Source organism: Pipistrellus hanaki (genome assembly GCF_964339955.1).
Source record: "Pipistrellus hanaki genome assembly, chromosome: 13".
NCBI classification, from domain to species: domain Eukaryota; kingdom Metazoa; phylum Chordata; class Mammalia; order Chiroptera; family Vespertilionidae; genus Pipistrellus; species Pipistrellus hanaki.
The window spans coordinates 51,885,520-51,901,753 of NC_140515.1; the positions used below are offsets into that span (position 1 = coordinate 51,885,520).

Sequence of the window (16,234 nt, forward strand, 5' to 3'; positions counted from 1 at the left end):
AAGGGCTGGGCAGTCCGGGGTGGATGTGTGAGAGACTGGGGGACAGGCCGTTGTGACCCAGAGCCAGCTTGTTTGCTTTCCCTGCCGACCCCCTCTCCCGTCCTCGCCCCCTGCTCCCGGGAGGGGGGCCGGTGGGCATCCTGAGCCGTGACCCTGGTGGGGATCGTGCAGAACGCCCCGCGGCCCCTGTGGCTCTTCCTGCCCCAGCAAATGCAAAAATAAGGATGAGAGTAAACATTCGGGGCCGGGTTTATTTTGGTGAGACGAGTTCCAGTCTGGTTTCTAAAATTAGGACTTCTGCGGGACGCATGCGGTCCGAGGCGCCCTGCCAGAACTCTGCCTCGGGGGTGGGCAGTTCTCCTCCTCTTTGTTTGCGACTGTGCGTCCGAACCCTCTCTCACAGCCGTCCATCCGGCCGTCCCTCCGGCCGGCTATCCGCGCACACCCACTGCCCGGGTAGGCAGCTGCTCTCCAGCGCGTTGTGGTAGGCTCCCACCCCCTCCCACACCAGCGTGACCCCCACTTGGATGAGGATCGACCTGCCTCCTATCCTTCCTACCCTGACGGACAAGCCTTCCGAGAGAATAGCTCTCCCCCTGCCCCTGTCCCTCCTCAGAGCGCTCCCTGACACCCCCTCCCTGCTTCACCCTAAAGCCTCCCCCCCCCCCCCCGCCCACCCACCTCTGGTCTCACCTGGCGGGACCCCCTCTGCCACTCACAGTGGCCTCCTCGCTGCCCCTCACACTCCCTGGCTGCTCTCTTGCCTCCGTAACTTTCCATTTTCTTGGACGTGTCCCTCCATGCGCCCTCCCTCGGTCCATCCCTCTGGCTCAGTGTGGTCCCACTTCCCCTGGGGACCGCCCTGCCCAAGGGGAGCCTGGACCAATCGCGGGGTGGGTTTGCCAGCCTCGGGGGCCGGTTGTCTCTGTGCCTCCGTGCCCAGAGCAGAGGACACAGGCGGGAAACACTTATGTGTAGCCCTCTCTTCCCGCATCAGTTTTGCCCCCGAGGGAGCTGTCCCGGCTCTCATAGGCTGCCCTCCCAGCTCGCTTCCCGGGCTGGACTTTCTCCTCCACCCAGCTCAGTCAGCTCTTCGGAGAAGGCAGCCGGGCTGCCGTGCCCCTGCCCCTGCGCCCAGGGCTGTGTGGGACGGGGTGGGGATGGCATCCACGGGCTGCCTTCATCGGCCTTCTTGGGCAAAACAGGGGTAGGCAGGGCCAGTGGCAAAGGCCCTCTTTCCTCCCTGACTCCCCTCCCCCTTCCCCACACGTGGTTTAACGCTCTGCTGTTTCCACCTTGAAATTCTTACTTTTTGAACAAGCGGACCTGCGTTTTCCATTTTGCGTCAGGGCCTTGCAAAGTATGTGTCTGGTCCTGGTGCTGACAGACAGGGGAGGGTGGGGAGCATGGCAGAGGGAGTGCGGGGCGGTGTGTGTGGAGGCCGGTGGGGGGTGGGTACCAGACAGGAGGAGGGGGGAGGTCATGCACCCTTCCTGTAGGGGCGCTAGTTCTCCGAAGCTGGGAGAGTGCTCAGGTGGGGCGCTCCTTAGCACCTGACTCTGGCCCCAAGCAGCCTTATTTCATTGCTGTTGGAAGCCTGCCATGTGTGAGGCCCTGCTCCAGCAGCTTTCCTGTCTCCATCAGAGGAAACTCCGAGTCCTTCCAGTGGCCTGGAAGCCCTGCCTGACCTAGCCCTTGACCCCTGACCTCCTCCAACCACTGTTACCACAATTACTGTGTTGCAGTCACCCTAGCCTCCTGACTGTTCTGAACATGCCCAGAATGGCCCAGCCTGAGGGATGGGGTTAGGGTTAGGGTTAGGGGGTGCCATCTTCACTAAGGATGGCAGGGAGCTGAAATCTGGGTTCCGCAGACCAGGGGCCTGGCCCTCTGTGGGTGGCACAGGTTCAACGACAAGGACAGCTTGCTGTGGGCAGGAGGGTCCCCAGGCACGCGGTGCTTCCTGGGCTGAGCGCTCTCTCGAGGAATTGCAGGAACCGCTTCTTTGTAGAGCATCAGCCATGGTCACGGTCCTGCTTCCTTGCACTCATTCGTGTAGTCCGTGAACATCTGCTGGCACAGGCCTGCTGTGCACCAGGTGCTTCTGGGTCTCGGGGACGCACACGTGAACAAGGCGGGTTCCAAGCCCGTGTCCCTGGAGCCCCCCGTCCAGAGCTTGTCCTGAAGCACACGTCAAGGGGCAGGCCCGGGGCCGTGTCTGACATGCTCCACCTGACGTGATCACGGACACTGCCCCACGTGTCTTCCTCACGGCCGTCTCTCCGGGCTGCGCAGCATTCCACCCGGTGGCCGTGCCCTGATGCCCGTGACCGTGTCTGCTCCCTGAACATCCGGGCTGTTTGCTCTTTGGCACCTCGCTCCCCCGCTTCTCACACGGATGGTTCCCGTTGCACTTACTGGCAGCGTGTATGTGTGTGTGTGTGTGTGCATGAGCCTGTGCCATCAGAGCCTTACCGCCGCCGTTGGCTGCAGGCTCTTATTTTTAATCATTTCTGCTCGCTTCATAGATACAAAACTGCCCTCGTTGTTTAAACATGCGTTTATTTGATGAGTGTTAAATATTAACCTTTACTTCCTCCCAAGTGCGCTGCCTGTTTGCATCCTTTGTACCGTTACCCTGGGCTCTCGGGGTGAAAAACAGGCCCTGGATCGTGATCCTTACCGGCTCCGCTTCTCGGCTCACACAGACCTGGTTCCTCTATCTTCTCGGCTGCGCAGGAGTGGTGTGATCTCGGGCACCAAGGTCTGGGGGAGTGCCAGGATGAGGAAGGGTATTCCCCAAGGAGGGGCTCCAGAGAGAGCTGGGCGGCCTAGGGACGTTCAGGGCGCCGTGGATGGACAGCCACTGTGTCCGGTTCCATCTCACAGGGCTGCTGGGAATATCATTGGTTCATTTTGGAGTTTTGAAGTGAAGGCAGGTGGCGCAAAACCTCGTATTCACGGTTGCTCCCTGGAAATAAAGCTCCAACCCCACAGAGTGCTTGGGGGTGGGAGGCAGGAAGAGGTGTGAGGTGGCTGGGAGCCCTGCAGCCACGTGGCTCTGGCTTTGAACCCAGCACTCTTGCTGCATCGTTGTATGCATTCTGAGTTTCTGTCTTCCCATCAAAAGATGGTCACGTCTAGCCAATGTGGCTCAGTGGTTGAGCATCGACCTATGAACCAGGAGGTCACGGTTCGATTCCCCGTCAGGGCACATGCCTGGGTTGTGGGCTAGATCCCCAGTAGGGGGCGTGCAGGAGGCAGCCGATCCATGATTCTCTCATTATTGATGTTTCTATCTCTCACTCCCTTCCTCTCTAAAATCAATAAAAAATATTTTTTTAAAATAAGAAAGGTGGTCGCACCCTAACCAGTTTGGCTCAGTGGATAGACCATCAGCCTCCGGACTGAAAGGTCCCAGGTTCTATTCCGGTCAAGGGCATGTGCCTTGGTTGCGGGGCACATCCCCAGTGGGGAGCATGCAGAAGGCAGCTGACTAATGTTTCTCTCTCATCGATGTTTCTAACCCTCTCTCCCTCTCCCTCCCTCTCTGTAAAAAAAAATTTAATAAAATATTTAAAAAGCAAAAAAGAAAGGTGGTCACGTTGGCACTGCACACTGGGAAGGCCAGAGACGCTTGATGTCAAGAGCCTGGCACGCACGGGGCTCAGTTCGTGTGGTCTGTTGCGAGCCTACAGGGAACAGGGGAACCGTATCTATCATCATGGGAAGGTGAGAGTGAAATGTCTCCCTTGCCACCTTTAGCCATCAGCCCTGCTCCCCACTCCCCAACCCCCTCCCCGGACTGGTCGCTGCTGGAGGAGCAGGGCCAGTTCCAGGCTGCGGTGGGGAGAGGCGCTCTCAGAGGTACCTTTCTTTCCGAGCGCGTTTGGGTGGAACCCCCTGGGGAAATGCATCGCTTAGAAACGGAACAGGGGCTGCCTGGAGGTCTCAGAAAAGCGACTCTTTGGCTGCCGAAGCCCCCCCCCCCCTTTTTTTTTCCTAGGCGAAAAGGATGTTTGGATTCTCAGCAGCCACATCTGCTTTTGAACTGTGTGCCTGCAGCCCGTGCCCGGCCTCGCCCCGCCCTCCGCAGCCCCCCTGTTATTCCAGCAGCGGGAAGCGGAGGTTGTTGACCGCTCTCCGGGGTGGGAAAGGAATGTAACGTATGCGCAGACTGTCCAGAATTTCCTGTTAGACACCCATCGCAAACCACGGCCCCGGGACGCATTCCAGACATCGCAGCGGTTCCAGGAGAGAAGAAACGGTGCATTCATGTACGCTGGCCCGGGCGGGCCTCCCTCCCTCCCGGAAAAGGGCGTTTAGCTTCCTCCGCAGCGACTGTGCCCTGAGCTGCACGGCTCTGCGGGGCTGTGGGTGCTCTGACACCCACCCCCTGGCGCGAAGGAAGACGCCTGCCTGGGGGAACTGCCGGGGGCTGTTTTGTAGCCTCAACAGCATTGCCATCCACATGGATGCTTGGAACTGGGGTCGTATTTTTACTTTAGCGTTCTGCTTAGATCACATGTGTCAAACACAAGACCCGCGGGCCAAATCCAGCCCGCCAGGCCTTGCAATGTGGCCCGCACCGCGCTGTCATCACTGCACTCCGCTGTCAGTTTATGACATTGTCAGTTTATGACTGTTCAGTAAACCATTCGGCCCGAGATTTAGGCTGGATTTTAGATTTTGGCCCCTTCTCTGATTGAGTTCGACACCCCTAGCTTAGATGATCTAAACTTGCTATGGACCACCATTTCTCTTTAAGGTGTTTATTGACTTCAGAGAGGAAGGGAACGGGAGCGAGAGATGGAGACATCCATGATGAGAGACAGTCATGGATCGGCTGCCTCCTGCCCGCCCCACCCTGGGAGTCGAGCCCACAGCCCAGGCATGGGCCCTGACCAGGAGTTGAACCGTGACCTCCTGGTTCCTAGGCTGACGCTCAACCACTGAGGCCACACCGGCCGGGCATGGCAGGTCTGATTTTAATGAAACCAAGTCCTCAGACAATGCTGTCGGAGACCTGGCCCTCTCCTATCTCGGCGACTTTTCCCTCCGTGTTGGCTTCACACTCAGGTGGGCGCGTCTCACCGGGTGGCAAAGGCGGCCACAGGGGCGCCAGGCTGACATCCTGCCGGCTCAGGAGCCGAGCAGAAGCAGAACGGCTCTTCCAGCAGCGGTGGCATCCGGGCCAGGGCAGGCTCTCCTGGGCCCAGGAGGAGCATGTATATCCTCTGAGGGTCCTGGCCTTGGCCACGGCCTGGAAGCTGGTGGGACAAAAGCAGTTCCCCAGGAAGGTTGGCGAGGCACTCTTACCAGAAAGGTGGGTCATGGACTCTGGCAGGCAAAAATGTCCCATGTCTACCGTGCTCCCCCTCGCTCGAGGGAGCTTTGGGGTCCTGGCTGTTGCCCCTGGGCCAGCACGGTTCCCGGAGAGACCAGGGAAGTCTATTTGGGGTTTCCTGTCTCACCCGTAGGATTGAGGTCTCAGAATGGCACCGACCGATGCATCCACGTTGAGCCTCCCCTTCGCAGGCCTTGTCCAGGCCCCTCTCTCGCTGTGCCGGAGGAGGGAAGGTCCCAGCCCTGGGCGGAGGAAGAGAGGGGATGTCCAGGAACGGGAAGCAGGGTCTGTCTTTCCTGGCTGGGCTGCCGTGACCCCCACGTCCAGGATAGAAGCATTAGCCCCTTTGACCTCAGTGTCACACTCCCTGACGCTGTCAGAGGTCCCAGCGGGCCTGGCGGAGGCCCAGGCCGGCATCTCCAGCTCCTCACCACCCCTCCCAGGCTTCCTGTCTGCCCGGGCCTGCTCAGAGCAACGGAGAACGTTACGTCTTGGGGGTCCCCCTGCCCCATCTGCTCCTGCTGGCGACCCCCCTGCACTCAGCCTTTTGGGATGTCCAGGCCCATGGCCCAGCATCTGTGTGAAGAGAAGGGCAGCTGTGGGGAGCGACCGTGGGCTTGTCTTGGTTGGCAGGGCTCAGGAAGAGAAAAGGAGGAGGTCCGTCTGACGGGCCTGCCCTGCCCGAGCCAGCACCTCATCGCCCAGGGGATTGGGAGCCTGCAGGAGAGGCCCTGCTGGGCCCGTTCACCTCCTGCGCGGGCCTCCCGGGTTCACCTCTCACGGGAGGCCCCTCGTTTTTGATGCACAGCCAGGGGGCAGGAGGCCCTGGGTCAGATGCCCACCGGGCAGGCGCCTCGCTCAGCTCAGCCGGGCAGAGGGCTCAGCTGCAGCCCCCGAGGGAGCCCAGGGAGAGGAAAGCGGGTGGCAGCCCCCACAGAGCTCATGTGGACCCTTAACCCTTCCCTCTCTTTTCTCCCGTCGTCAGAGCAATCCCGTGGAACCACTCTCCCAGATGGGTGTCTAGTTTTGCTTTCTAAGTTACAGCTTATGTAACCGATGTCTGTTACAGTAAGTTATGCCTCCCCGTTGTCAGATGGCAGGGGGGAGCAGTGATGGGGGGGGGGGTGTGTACCTACAGAATCCAGCCTTGGTTTCAGAACCCCTGCTCCTTTAAAAAGCAAAGCTTTTAAGAGACGAATGACAGTAACAAGCGCTGGCATTTGTGAAGTGCTTGCCCAGAGCCAGACACTGTTCTGACGACGCTTTATAAGGTCTCATGTCATTCTCACAATTGCCTGTAATTGCCTTTATTGCCCCCGTCTTATACAGATAAGGAAACAGAAGCACAAGAAAGTCACGTACCTTGACAACTTGACGTAGGTCCTGGCTGTTGCTGGTCAAACCAGAATTCTCCTCCTGAGCAAGCGGACCAGTCTGTTCCCTCGTGGGGCTTGCCCTCGGTGGGTCATGTCGCTCATTGGTCACAGGAACAACAGCAGCAAGAAAACAAGCCGCCAAGCTGTGATAGTTGCCCAGGGACAAATGGCGAGGGCTTCAGCTGGGGTAGACCAGGGGCAGGGCATTGCTGAGGACAGACTTAAGAGCTGGTGAGGATATCAGACAGCCCAACGAAAGGGAGAAGGGTAGGTTTTAAGACTAGGAGAGGGGTGGAAGTTAAGAGAGAGGAATGAGCTGAAGACATCTCAGCCCAGGCGGCATGGCTCAGGGATTGATCATCTACCCATGAACCAGGAGGTCGCCGGTTCGATTCCCAGTCAGGGCACAAGGCTGGGTTGCGGGCTCGATCCCAGGAGCGGGCGTGCAGGAGGCAGCTGATGGATATTTCTCTCTCATCATTGTTTAAATCTCTCCCTCTCCCTTTCTCTCTCTCTAAAAATCGATTTTAAGAAAACATTATATATGTGTGTGTGTGTGTGTGTGTGTGTGTGTGTGTGTATCTCAGACATGCACACATTCATGTAGAAATCCAGTGGCCAAGGAACAAATTCCTTCGAGCCAGCTCTGAGAAGAGGGGATGTGAGGACAGAAGGAGTGGGAGGTGAGATGTCAGTATGATCGCAGGGAGGAAATGGAGTGAGGTGGGCAGGGATGGGTGTGGGCCCGCGTGGGAAGGTGATGGGGAAAAGCAGAAAACTTGGGGATGATTTTCAATGGCTTTTCTTCCTAAGTCTGATTTTTTTTTTTAAAAAAGAGACATGACATTTTTTTTTTATGTCATGTTCTAGACCGATGTTCAGCCTTGCTACCCCTTCCCTGACGCCTCCAAAGTAGTCTTAAAACCCACGTAACAGGAAGGTGCGGGCGCTCAACTCTCTTTTTAATACCCTGCTGACACGGCCCTGGTGATAAAGACTTGTTCCTGGATCCCCGCGCCACCCGGAGACCTCTCTCCTTGGCACGTTATCGGTGGGAACACTCGCAGGGCGGGAAGAAAGGTGGTGAGAGGCGGGTCCTGGTTACAAGCAGAGCAGCTGGACGGCCCGTGTGTGCGCAGGGCGGGTGGAGGGTCGGCTGGGGCTGCCGGGTGAGGAGGCCCGGGGGGAGCATTCTGCTGGGGAAGGACACGTCTCGGGGGCCTTCCTTTCACGTGGGCCTCCTCTGGTTTTGAGGTCATCACGGCCCAGGGGGTGTGGGCCGTGACGGTAGCAACATTGACTTCCTGCAAGGCTGCCAGCAGCACGGCTGTCGCCTGGTGTGTGCTCCCCGGGCACGGAGTGGGGAAGGAGCATTGGAGTCCCTCTGACGTTCAGGTTTGGAAGTGGGCACGCTTCCTCCGGGGCATCCCCGGGCCGCTGGGAAAACACAGGAGGCGGAAACGGGAGCGCCCATCACCCGGTGATGACTGTTCACCGTTGGTCACGGTTTTGCCCATCTGATTTGTGCTTTTTCACCTCTTCTTGTACAGTTCTGATCCAGTCAGATACACAATTATTTATCGAGCTTTTCTGTTCTGATGTTATAAACATTTCTCCGTCAAGCTATGGACTTGGATATCATGTATCGGTAGTTGAGTGTCGACCTATGAACCAGGAGGTCACGGTTCGATTCCCGGTCAGGGCACATGCCCGGGTTGTGGGCTCGATCCCCAGTAGGGGGCGTGCAGGAGCCAGCCGATCCATGATTCTCTCTCATCGTAGATGTTTCTGTCTCTCTCTCTCTCTCTCTCTCTCTCTCTCTCTTCCTCTCTGAAATCAATAAAAATATACATATATTTTTAAGTATCATGTTTTAACTAAAACCTTTCCGCCAGACCAGCGGTCGGCAAACTGCGGCTCGCGAGTTTGACTAATGAGTTTGCCAACCACGGACCTAGACTCTCCATTCCAATAATTGCAGGCTGTTGTTTCTTGTGATTAAGCCCCTATCCCAGCGGTAGGCAAACTCATTAGTCAACAGAGCAGCAAACCATGGCTCAGGAGCCACATGTGGCTCGAGAGCCGCAGTTTGCCGACCACTGCGTGACCAGACTCTAGCTGGAGGAGAGGCAGATGCTGGCAGCTGCTGGGGTGGAAGGCAGGAGGGCGGTCACATTACAAGCCCATGTCTTGAACCCTTTTAGGAACAAGTGAGCCCTGGGGAAGGGAGGGGCCAGTGCTGGCCCTGAGGAAATCCATTCCCCGCTGGCCTGGTTTTGAGAGCACCGGACCCAGCCAAGACGGACTGGACTCTTAGAAAGCCCCCGCCTCCCGGAGGCTGCTGCAGGCCCGGGGACCGGTTAGCGGGAGAGGCCTGGGCCTGCCGCAGGCGTGCGAGTGAGGCTGCGTGGGCTGCTCCACGGCTTCCTGCAGAGCAGGGAGGACCTGAGAGGCTGCCATTTCCCCGTCTGGGGTGATGGGCTCCCAAGTGACTCGAGCTCCTGGAGTGACTCTCGCAGGCTATTTATAGCTTCTCCAAGCTAAGTCATCAGATGGTGGAAATTATAAGGAGCTCGCTGGCTCCAGGCTTAGGATTTTTTTTAGCATGTTAGTTAGTTAGTTAGTTAGAGGTTGATGTATGTGATCCTCAGAGGAGGAACATAGGATCGGGGAAGGTGCTTCTTGCAGAACTGTTTACTGTCCAGCCTGGTATTACCTGCTTGGTGTCTCTGAGACAGGAACAAACAGCTTGTTTCCTTGCAGGGAAGTGGGCTGTCATTCAGAGGAGAGAGGTGTGTTTTGATTTTAATCCTTACCCAAGGATAGGTTTTTCATTGATTCTAGAGAGAGAGGAATGGAGGGAGGGAGGGAGAGAGGGAGGGAGGGGGGGAGAGAGAGAGAGAGAGAGAGAGAGAGAGAGAGAGAAACATTGATGTGAGAAACATTGATCAGTTGCCTCTCACACACGTCCCAACTGGAGATCGAATCCACAACCCGGGTATGTGCCCTGACCGGGAATTGAGCCCATGACCCTTCAGTGCACAAGCCGATGCTCTACCCACTGAGTCACACTGGCCAGGGCAGAAGAGAGTTTTTTCCTTCTCTGTAAAATGCTTGCGTGTGGCACAAAAAAGCGAAAACACCCAACATGACAACAAAACAGTTTAATCGTTGACATGAAATGTGAGTTGATTGCAGTAGTTTCCTCTCCGTTTGGCCTTTTTCCTCTCCTTCTTAATCTTACCTAAGTCGTTCCAAGATTTTCTTCGGCGTGGCACACAGAGAAAGCACCCGCTTCGGGAACAGGCCCGCTTGGGTTCGAGTCCCTGCACACGCAATCCCTGGGTGTGTTTTCTCAGCACTGAGCGGGAAGCAGTGACCCTAGGGGAGCTGGGAGGACCGCAGGAGATGAGGGTTGTAAAGGACTGGGATTAAGACGGCTGGGCCTCCGTACGCAGTGGTCACTATTGCTTCTCACCACGGCTGCTGGCTCGGACTCTGGGTCCAGTGCCCTGGTCAGGCCTGGCATGTGGGGCCTGGGATGGTACCTGGGACATGCGCTCAGAGACCCACCAGGAAGATAAAACAGCCAGCTCTCCCGGGGATGTATGGTTCTGAAGCTCATCTTTGGTGAATAAGGGACTTCAATTCACACTTCCTGAGCCATCTGCCCAAACGCAGGCTGGAGACCCACCCAGGCCTTCAGAGTTGCTGGCAAAACAGCTTTTTCCGTCCTTTTTCGGAAATCCCGTCCGAATGCACGTGCTTTGTGCTACCGGCAGGAGAGCGAGGAACCCAAGACTTTCAGCACAGGTTTTGCAGTCTCTTGAGGGGGAGGGTGCTCTACGCATCCCTCAAGTGTTCAAAAATAGGATTCGTGCCAGAATTGCTTTTGGGGAGAGAGAGACTCCAACAGCGGTCGCGTGGACTTCAATCATTTCCCACGTTGGTGATTCTCCCGGTCACCCTGAGCGTGTCCTTTTGCCTGCGGCCTCTTCCCAGAGCTGACCCTCCCCGACGTGGTGTGTGGGGGGGACCATCCTGGCTGCATTCCCAGGCAAAATCGCCCTGCCCTCCAAGCGGTCCGTTCCCTCCCCGAGGTGTGCTTTTCCTCGGGACGGATGTGTGCCTTCTCCTGCTGGCGGGGGGGCAGCTTGTCCTGCACCCAGGGTAACAGAAAGGATCCATCACTCCCTCTGGAGCTTTGGTCCAGGCCCGGGGAGGGAACAAGGCATGGCCCGCCAAAAGCGGGACGTCTGGTCACCTTACCCAAAACCCACCTGGGACTCACGAAGATGGACTTGGCCCAGGCCAGCCCTGCCCGGGCCAGGGCCGTGTTCTCTGCCCCCGCTTTCCAGCCGTGTGTGTTGTAAGTGCAATGGGAGCCTCCAGCCCGGAGCTCCGTGAGTCCAGGCTGCGGTCAGTCTTCCATCAGAGCTGAGGAAGGGGCTCCTTCGTGCCTGTAACATGTTATTTCCTAACCCATGAATGAGTCACCTCCACGGTGAGCGGGGAGTAGCTGAGACCCTCGTTCCAGAGTGACTCTTGGGTCCCTTCCTAGAGAAACACTGCTCGGAGCCGTCAGGGGCCTTGGTTTGGGAGGAGTGCTTCGTGCAGGCTCAGGAGACATTCTCTGCCGGGCTCAGGCATGCAGAGGGGCCTGACCCTAAGCATTTAGGTCACGTCCTGAGCAAGCAAGCCCGCACGGGGCCGAGGGCCGAGGAATTCTGTCCAGCCAGCAGGACTGGGCTCCGCCGACCCGCTGGCCTTCTAGGATCCACATGCCGAATAACAATCCCGTAGCGTGACTTCCTGGGGCCCCTCGTCGGTTTGTCCTGAGTGGGTCTCCCGGTCTCGGGACCGGAGTCCGGGTGGGGTGGGGGCTGTGCCCATTGGCGTCTTCACGTGGCATCGCAGCCGGGAGAGCGTGCCACCCTGGGCCACAGCGTGCCGTTTTTCTCTCTCCAGCCTCCCACTGCAACGTGAGCCTGAAGAAGCAGCGGAACCGCAGCATCCTCAGCTCCTTCTTCTGCTGCTTCCGGGACTACAATGTGGAGGCCCCGCCCGCCAGCAGCCCCAGCGTGCTGCCCCCGCTGGTGGAGGAGAACGGCGGGCTGCCCAAGGTCAGTGCCGCCCGAGGACCGCGCGCCCCGCACAGCCGCGCAGCTGCCCGTCTGTCACATCCCGGACAGACGTCCTTCCTGAGAGCCCAGCGCGGTGTGCGTGGAGCCGTTTACTTCAAGATTCGAGGTCGCCGAAAGCGCCGTCTCTTTTGTTAAAGGATGTCTCGGTCGCCCCCATGTAGCAGCTGAAGCGTGTGTGTGTGTGTGTGTGTGTGTGTGTGTGTAAGAGAGTTGTAAGCCTCCGTTCACATGTTGATAACATTCTTGGCCAGTTGAGTGTATGAATGGAGAGTGAAAGGACAATGAGCCGACAGGGACATGGAAAGCAGGGTCGTGGGAAAGAGCTAAGAATAAATACAAGTGGCTTTCGCTACCTTGTTTAATAGCAAACGTTAGCTGTTAAGGATCCTTTTACAGGTAGCAAGTAAATAATTGTAAGCCGATTGTCACCATAGGTTAAAAAAAAAAAAAAAAGAAAGAAAAAGAACAAACAGATTCTACCCACATGCTGTCTACAGACATATTCAAAACAGAGTAACTCGGAATAATGAAAAGTAAAAGGATAAGCAAAAAGACATCCCACCAGTATAAGCAAAACGAAAATGATTCAGTGAAAACAGAAGTCCGGGTGAAAATCACTGAGGGAGGCAAAGGGGATTGATTACTCATGATGAAGATAGTCAAGATTAAGGGCACAGAAGTCATAAACCGCCGAAACCGGTTTGGCTCAGTGGATAGAGCGTCTGCCTGCGGACTGAAAGGTCCCAGGTTCGATTCCAGTCAAGGGCATGTAGTACCTTGGTAGCGGGTGTGCAAGAGCTGATCGATGTCTCTCTCTCATCGATGTTTCTAACTCTCTATCCCTCTCTCGCTTCCTCTCTGTGAAAAATCAATAAAATATATATGTTTTTTTAAATTTGCAATCTTAAAATAAAAAGAAGAAGAAGTCATAAACCTTCAGGTCCCAAATCCCATGAGCAGAGGTCATGAGAGGGTGTTTCACAAAATAAGTAATCCTGTGGGTCAATAAGCAAAATGTTTTTCGATATGGCCAGTAATCAGAGAAATACAAATTCAGTGAGACCCTTTTCCATTATCAAAGGTATCTTTGAAGGGAATACTTGGGTTTGGTGTAGAGATGGGAGGAGGGAGGGGAGAGGAGATAAATTGGTTCCTGGTAGAAGTATTAATTGGCTTACACCTTTCTGGAGGGAAATCTGGGGTCTGACCTTAAACCCTTAAAGAGATGCCCATTTGTTCCCCTCAGCAGCTCCAGCTTATGGGCCCAGGCGAGCCCACACTAAAACCTGGGAAGTGCATTACCGCCTCCTGTGTCCCTGACATCTCCCGGGGAAAGGGCAGGCACGGGACTCCTTCTCTCTGGCTCTCAGTGAGAAGCAGGGAACCGCCGACAGGGGTGATTGCTCACCTCCCTTGGAGTCCCAGCACAAAGACATAACATGTACAGTCCTGTGGGGTCAGCCGCCCAGCAGGAGCCTGGGAACCCACCGTGTGTGTGAAGTCCTCGAGGGGGCTGTACTGATGAGCTGAATTGCTTGCACTTCTTGTGCCCTGGCCGAGCCCCGTGGTCTGGAGTCTTTCTCCATCTCTCTGGTTTGTCAGTTTGGGCTGGGCTGGAGCACGAGGACGTCAGTCCTTGCTGGGGCTTGCTGGGCTCCCTCATTTGCCACTGCTGAGAAAGTCCAGGTTGAAAAATCAGACTCTGAGACTCCTACGGAGGTAAAACTAATGGAAGAAGTAGAAGAGAACTTTAACAGAAACTCAGGAAATGACATTTCAGGGACTGAATTTTTTAAGTGCAAAAGTAGCTTTTAGAACTTAAAAAACATCCCATGATTTCTAAATATAAAAATTCAATAAACAAACGGAGGGGGGGGGAAAAAGGGAGAATGAGAAATGGTCACTGCTGAGAACTGAATTAATGTTCTGGGAGAGCAAATGGAAGAAATATCTTACAATTCAGACCAGAAGCACAGAGATGGTAATTGGGGGAGGGTGGAGGGGCCATCTAAGAGACCTAACATGCAAATAATAAGACTTGGAGAAAGAGAAAAAGTAATAGAAGAAATTTTTCTTGAGCTGAAAAAATTTTAATTTGCAGATTCAAAGGGTACCAGATCTACAGTAGGGTTAGTGGGGGCAAGCGAGGGAACACAGGCCTAAATACATGCTAGACTTCTCAGCAACACTGAAAGCCAGGAGACTATGAAAAGTGTTTGTAAGCTACTGAGAGAAAAGAATTATAAACCAAAACTTCTATCATCAAGATATCATCTGTGAAGGAAAAAGATGTGCATCCCATGCATACAATGATTCAGAGAGAGGAGCAAAATAAATCTGGGTGAGATTGATATTACAACACTAGAGGCCCAGTGCATGGATTTGTGCACCATTGGAGCCCCTTGGCCTGGCCTGTGCCCTCTCCCAATCCGGGACCCCTTGGGGGATGTCGGATAGCCAGTTTTGGCCCCGTCCCCACAGGCCCGATCCTGTGCATTGAGGGTCTGTGCCCTGGTGGTCAGTGCACGTCATAACGACTGGTCAACCGGTTGTTCAGTCGCTCAGGCTTTTATATAATTAGATGATTATAGAAAATGCAGGAATAAATATAACTATTGGGAACAGAACTAATGTAGCAAGTAGTACATTAGAGAAAATTGAGAAAATAGATCCTCAAAATTCACTGAAAGTGAAAGGAGAAACAAACAGAAATGTGAACAAGCTATCCCAATTAAGGAAAGGAAAAGGAACCAATAACATAATGAATAGCAAACCCGACATAAAGAGTAGGCATAAAAACCAAGTTTAATAAACCAAATTCTCCTGATGAAAGACCAACACACTATCAGATGGGCTTGAAAAATCCTGCAGTATATGTTCCCAAGACTATACCTCGATCAGATGGGAATGATTTTGGCAGCAAGTAAAAGAAAACTGACAAATAATAGCTTAGACAAATAGGGGGCTATTTTTGTCAGATAAAAAGCCTGGGGCTGGTCCTTGCTCTGGCTAGTTTAAGTGCCAGATGAGGCCCTCAGGGACCCTCACTCTTTCTGTCCTTCTGTCTTTTCGTCTTTCTGCCCCACCGTCCTTGGCATGTTTGACTTTACCCTCGTGCCTGTTGTTCATCATCTCAAAGCACTAGCTTCAGCCGTCATATCCACACTGAAAGGAAAAGCAGAGGGAGGAGTAGTCTAGCCATGTCTGTCCCTTTTATGGGAAGTGACAGCTTTCACAGAAAAGCCCGGGAGACTTCCACGAGGTCCAATGGGCCAGAATTTTGTCATGTGACTTCCCTTCAGCAGCAAGGGAGGTCCAAAAGGGAAAAAATTTAGACCAGCAAAAAGAACTAATTTTTTAATATATTTTTATTGATTTCAGAGAGGAAGGAAGAGGGAGAGAGAGATAGAAGCATCAGGGATAAGAGACAATCATTTATGGGCTGCCTGTATGCCCCCTACTGGGCATCGAGCTTGAAACCTTGACCAGAATCAAACCTGGAATCCTTCAGTCCACAGGCCAGTGTTCTGTCCACTGAGCCAAACCGGCTGGGGCCCAGCCAAAAAGAATTTAAACAGAATCAGAGTAGATGTACTTACTAGTCAGTGAGGGTTCAGTTACACTGCAGTAACATCCCCTCAAACCCCAGAGGCTTAAAGTAATGTAAAAAAAAAAAAAAAATTTTCTCTCATGTTGCATGTTTATTATGATCCACAGCTTGGCTTTCTGCTCTGTGGTACCATTCAATCAAAATATAATGTGAGCTACATATAATTTACGTTTGTCTAGTAGCCCCATTTAAAAAAATTATATATGACATATCTATAATAATAAAAGCATAATATGCTAATTAGACTGGACAGCCAAACGACCTTCTGGACAAAGCCGGGGCTGTGAGGGCCGAGGCAAGCCACCCGGGGCTGTGAGGGCCGAGGCAAGCCACCACGGCTTTGCGAGGGCCAAGCCCTTTGCATGGGCCTTTATATATATTGATTTCAGAGAGAGGAAGGAAGAGGGAAAGAGGTATGGAAACATCAATGGTAAGAGACAATCACTGATGGGCTGCCTCCTACATTTCCCTTACTGGGGATCAAGCCCGCAACCTAGGCATGTGCCCTAACCCGAAATGAAACCATGACCTGATTCTCAGGTCGGCGCTCAATCACTGAGCCACATCAGCAAGGCCAAAATATTTTTAAGATGAATTAATTTTTGAAGGTTCTGTTTCTTTTTTTAAAGTATATTGTTATTGATTTCAGAGAGGAAGGGAAAAGGAAAGAGAGCTAGAAACATCAATGATGAGAGAGAATCATTGATTGACTGCCTCTTGCACGCCCCCTACTGGGGATCGAGCCCTAAACCCAGGC

The 16,234-nt window shown here is 54.3% G+C and overlaps 1 protein-coding gene across 2 annotated transcripts in view; it reads left to right on the forward strand.

The window, feature by feature from the left end:
• The window catches only part of CTDSPL (CTD small phosphatase like), a 103,804-nt gene that overhangs the window by 61,509 nt on the left and 26,061 nt on the right, over nucleotides 1-16,234 (forward strand). For both annotated transcript variants that reach the window (XM_084902835.1, XM_084902836.1), the window contains exon 2: nucleotides 11,692-11,846. In XM_084902835.1, the coding sequence (XP_084758961.1) occupies nucleotides 11,692-11,846 (155 nt within the window). The remainder of the gene's footprint in view (nucleotides 1-11,691; nucleotides 11,847-16,234) is intronic.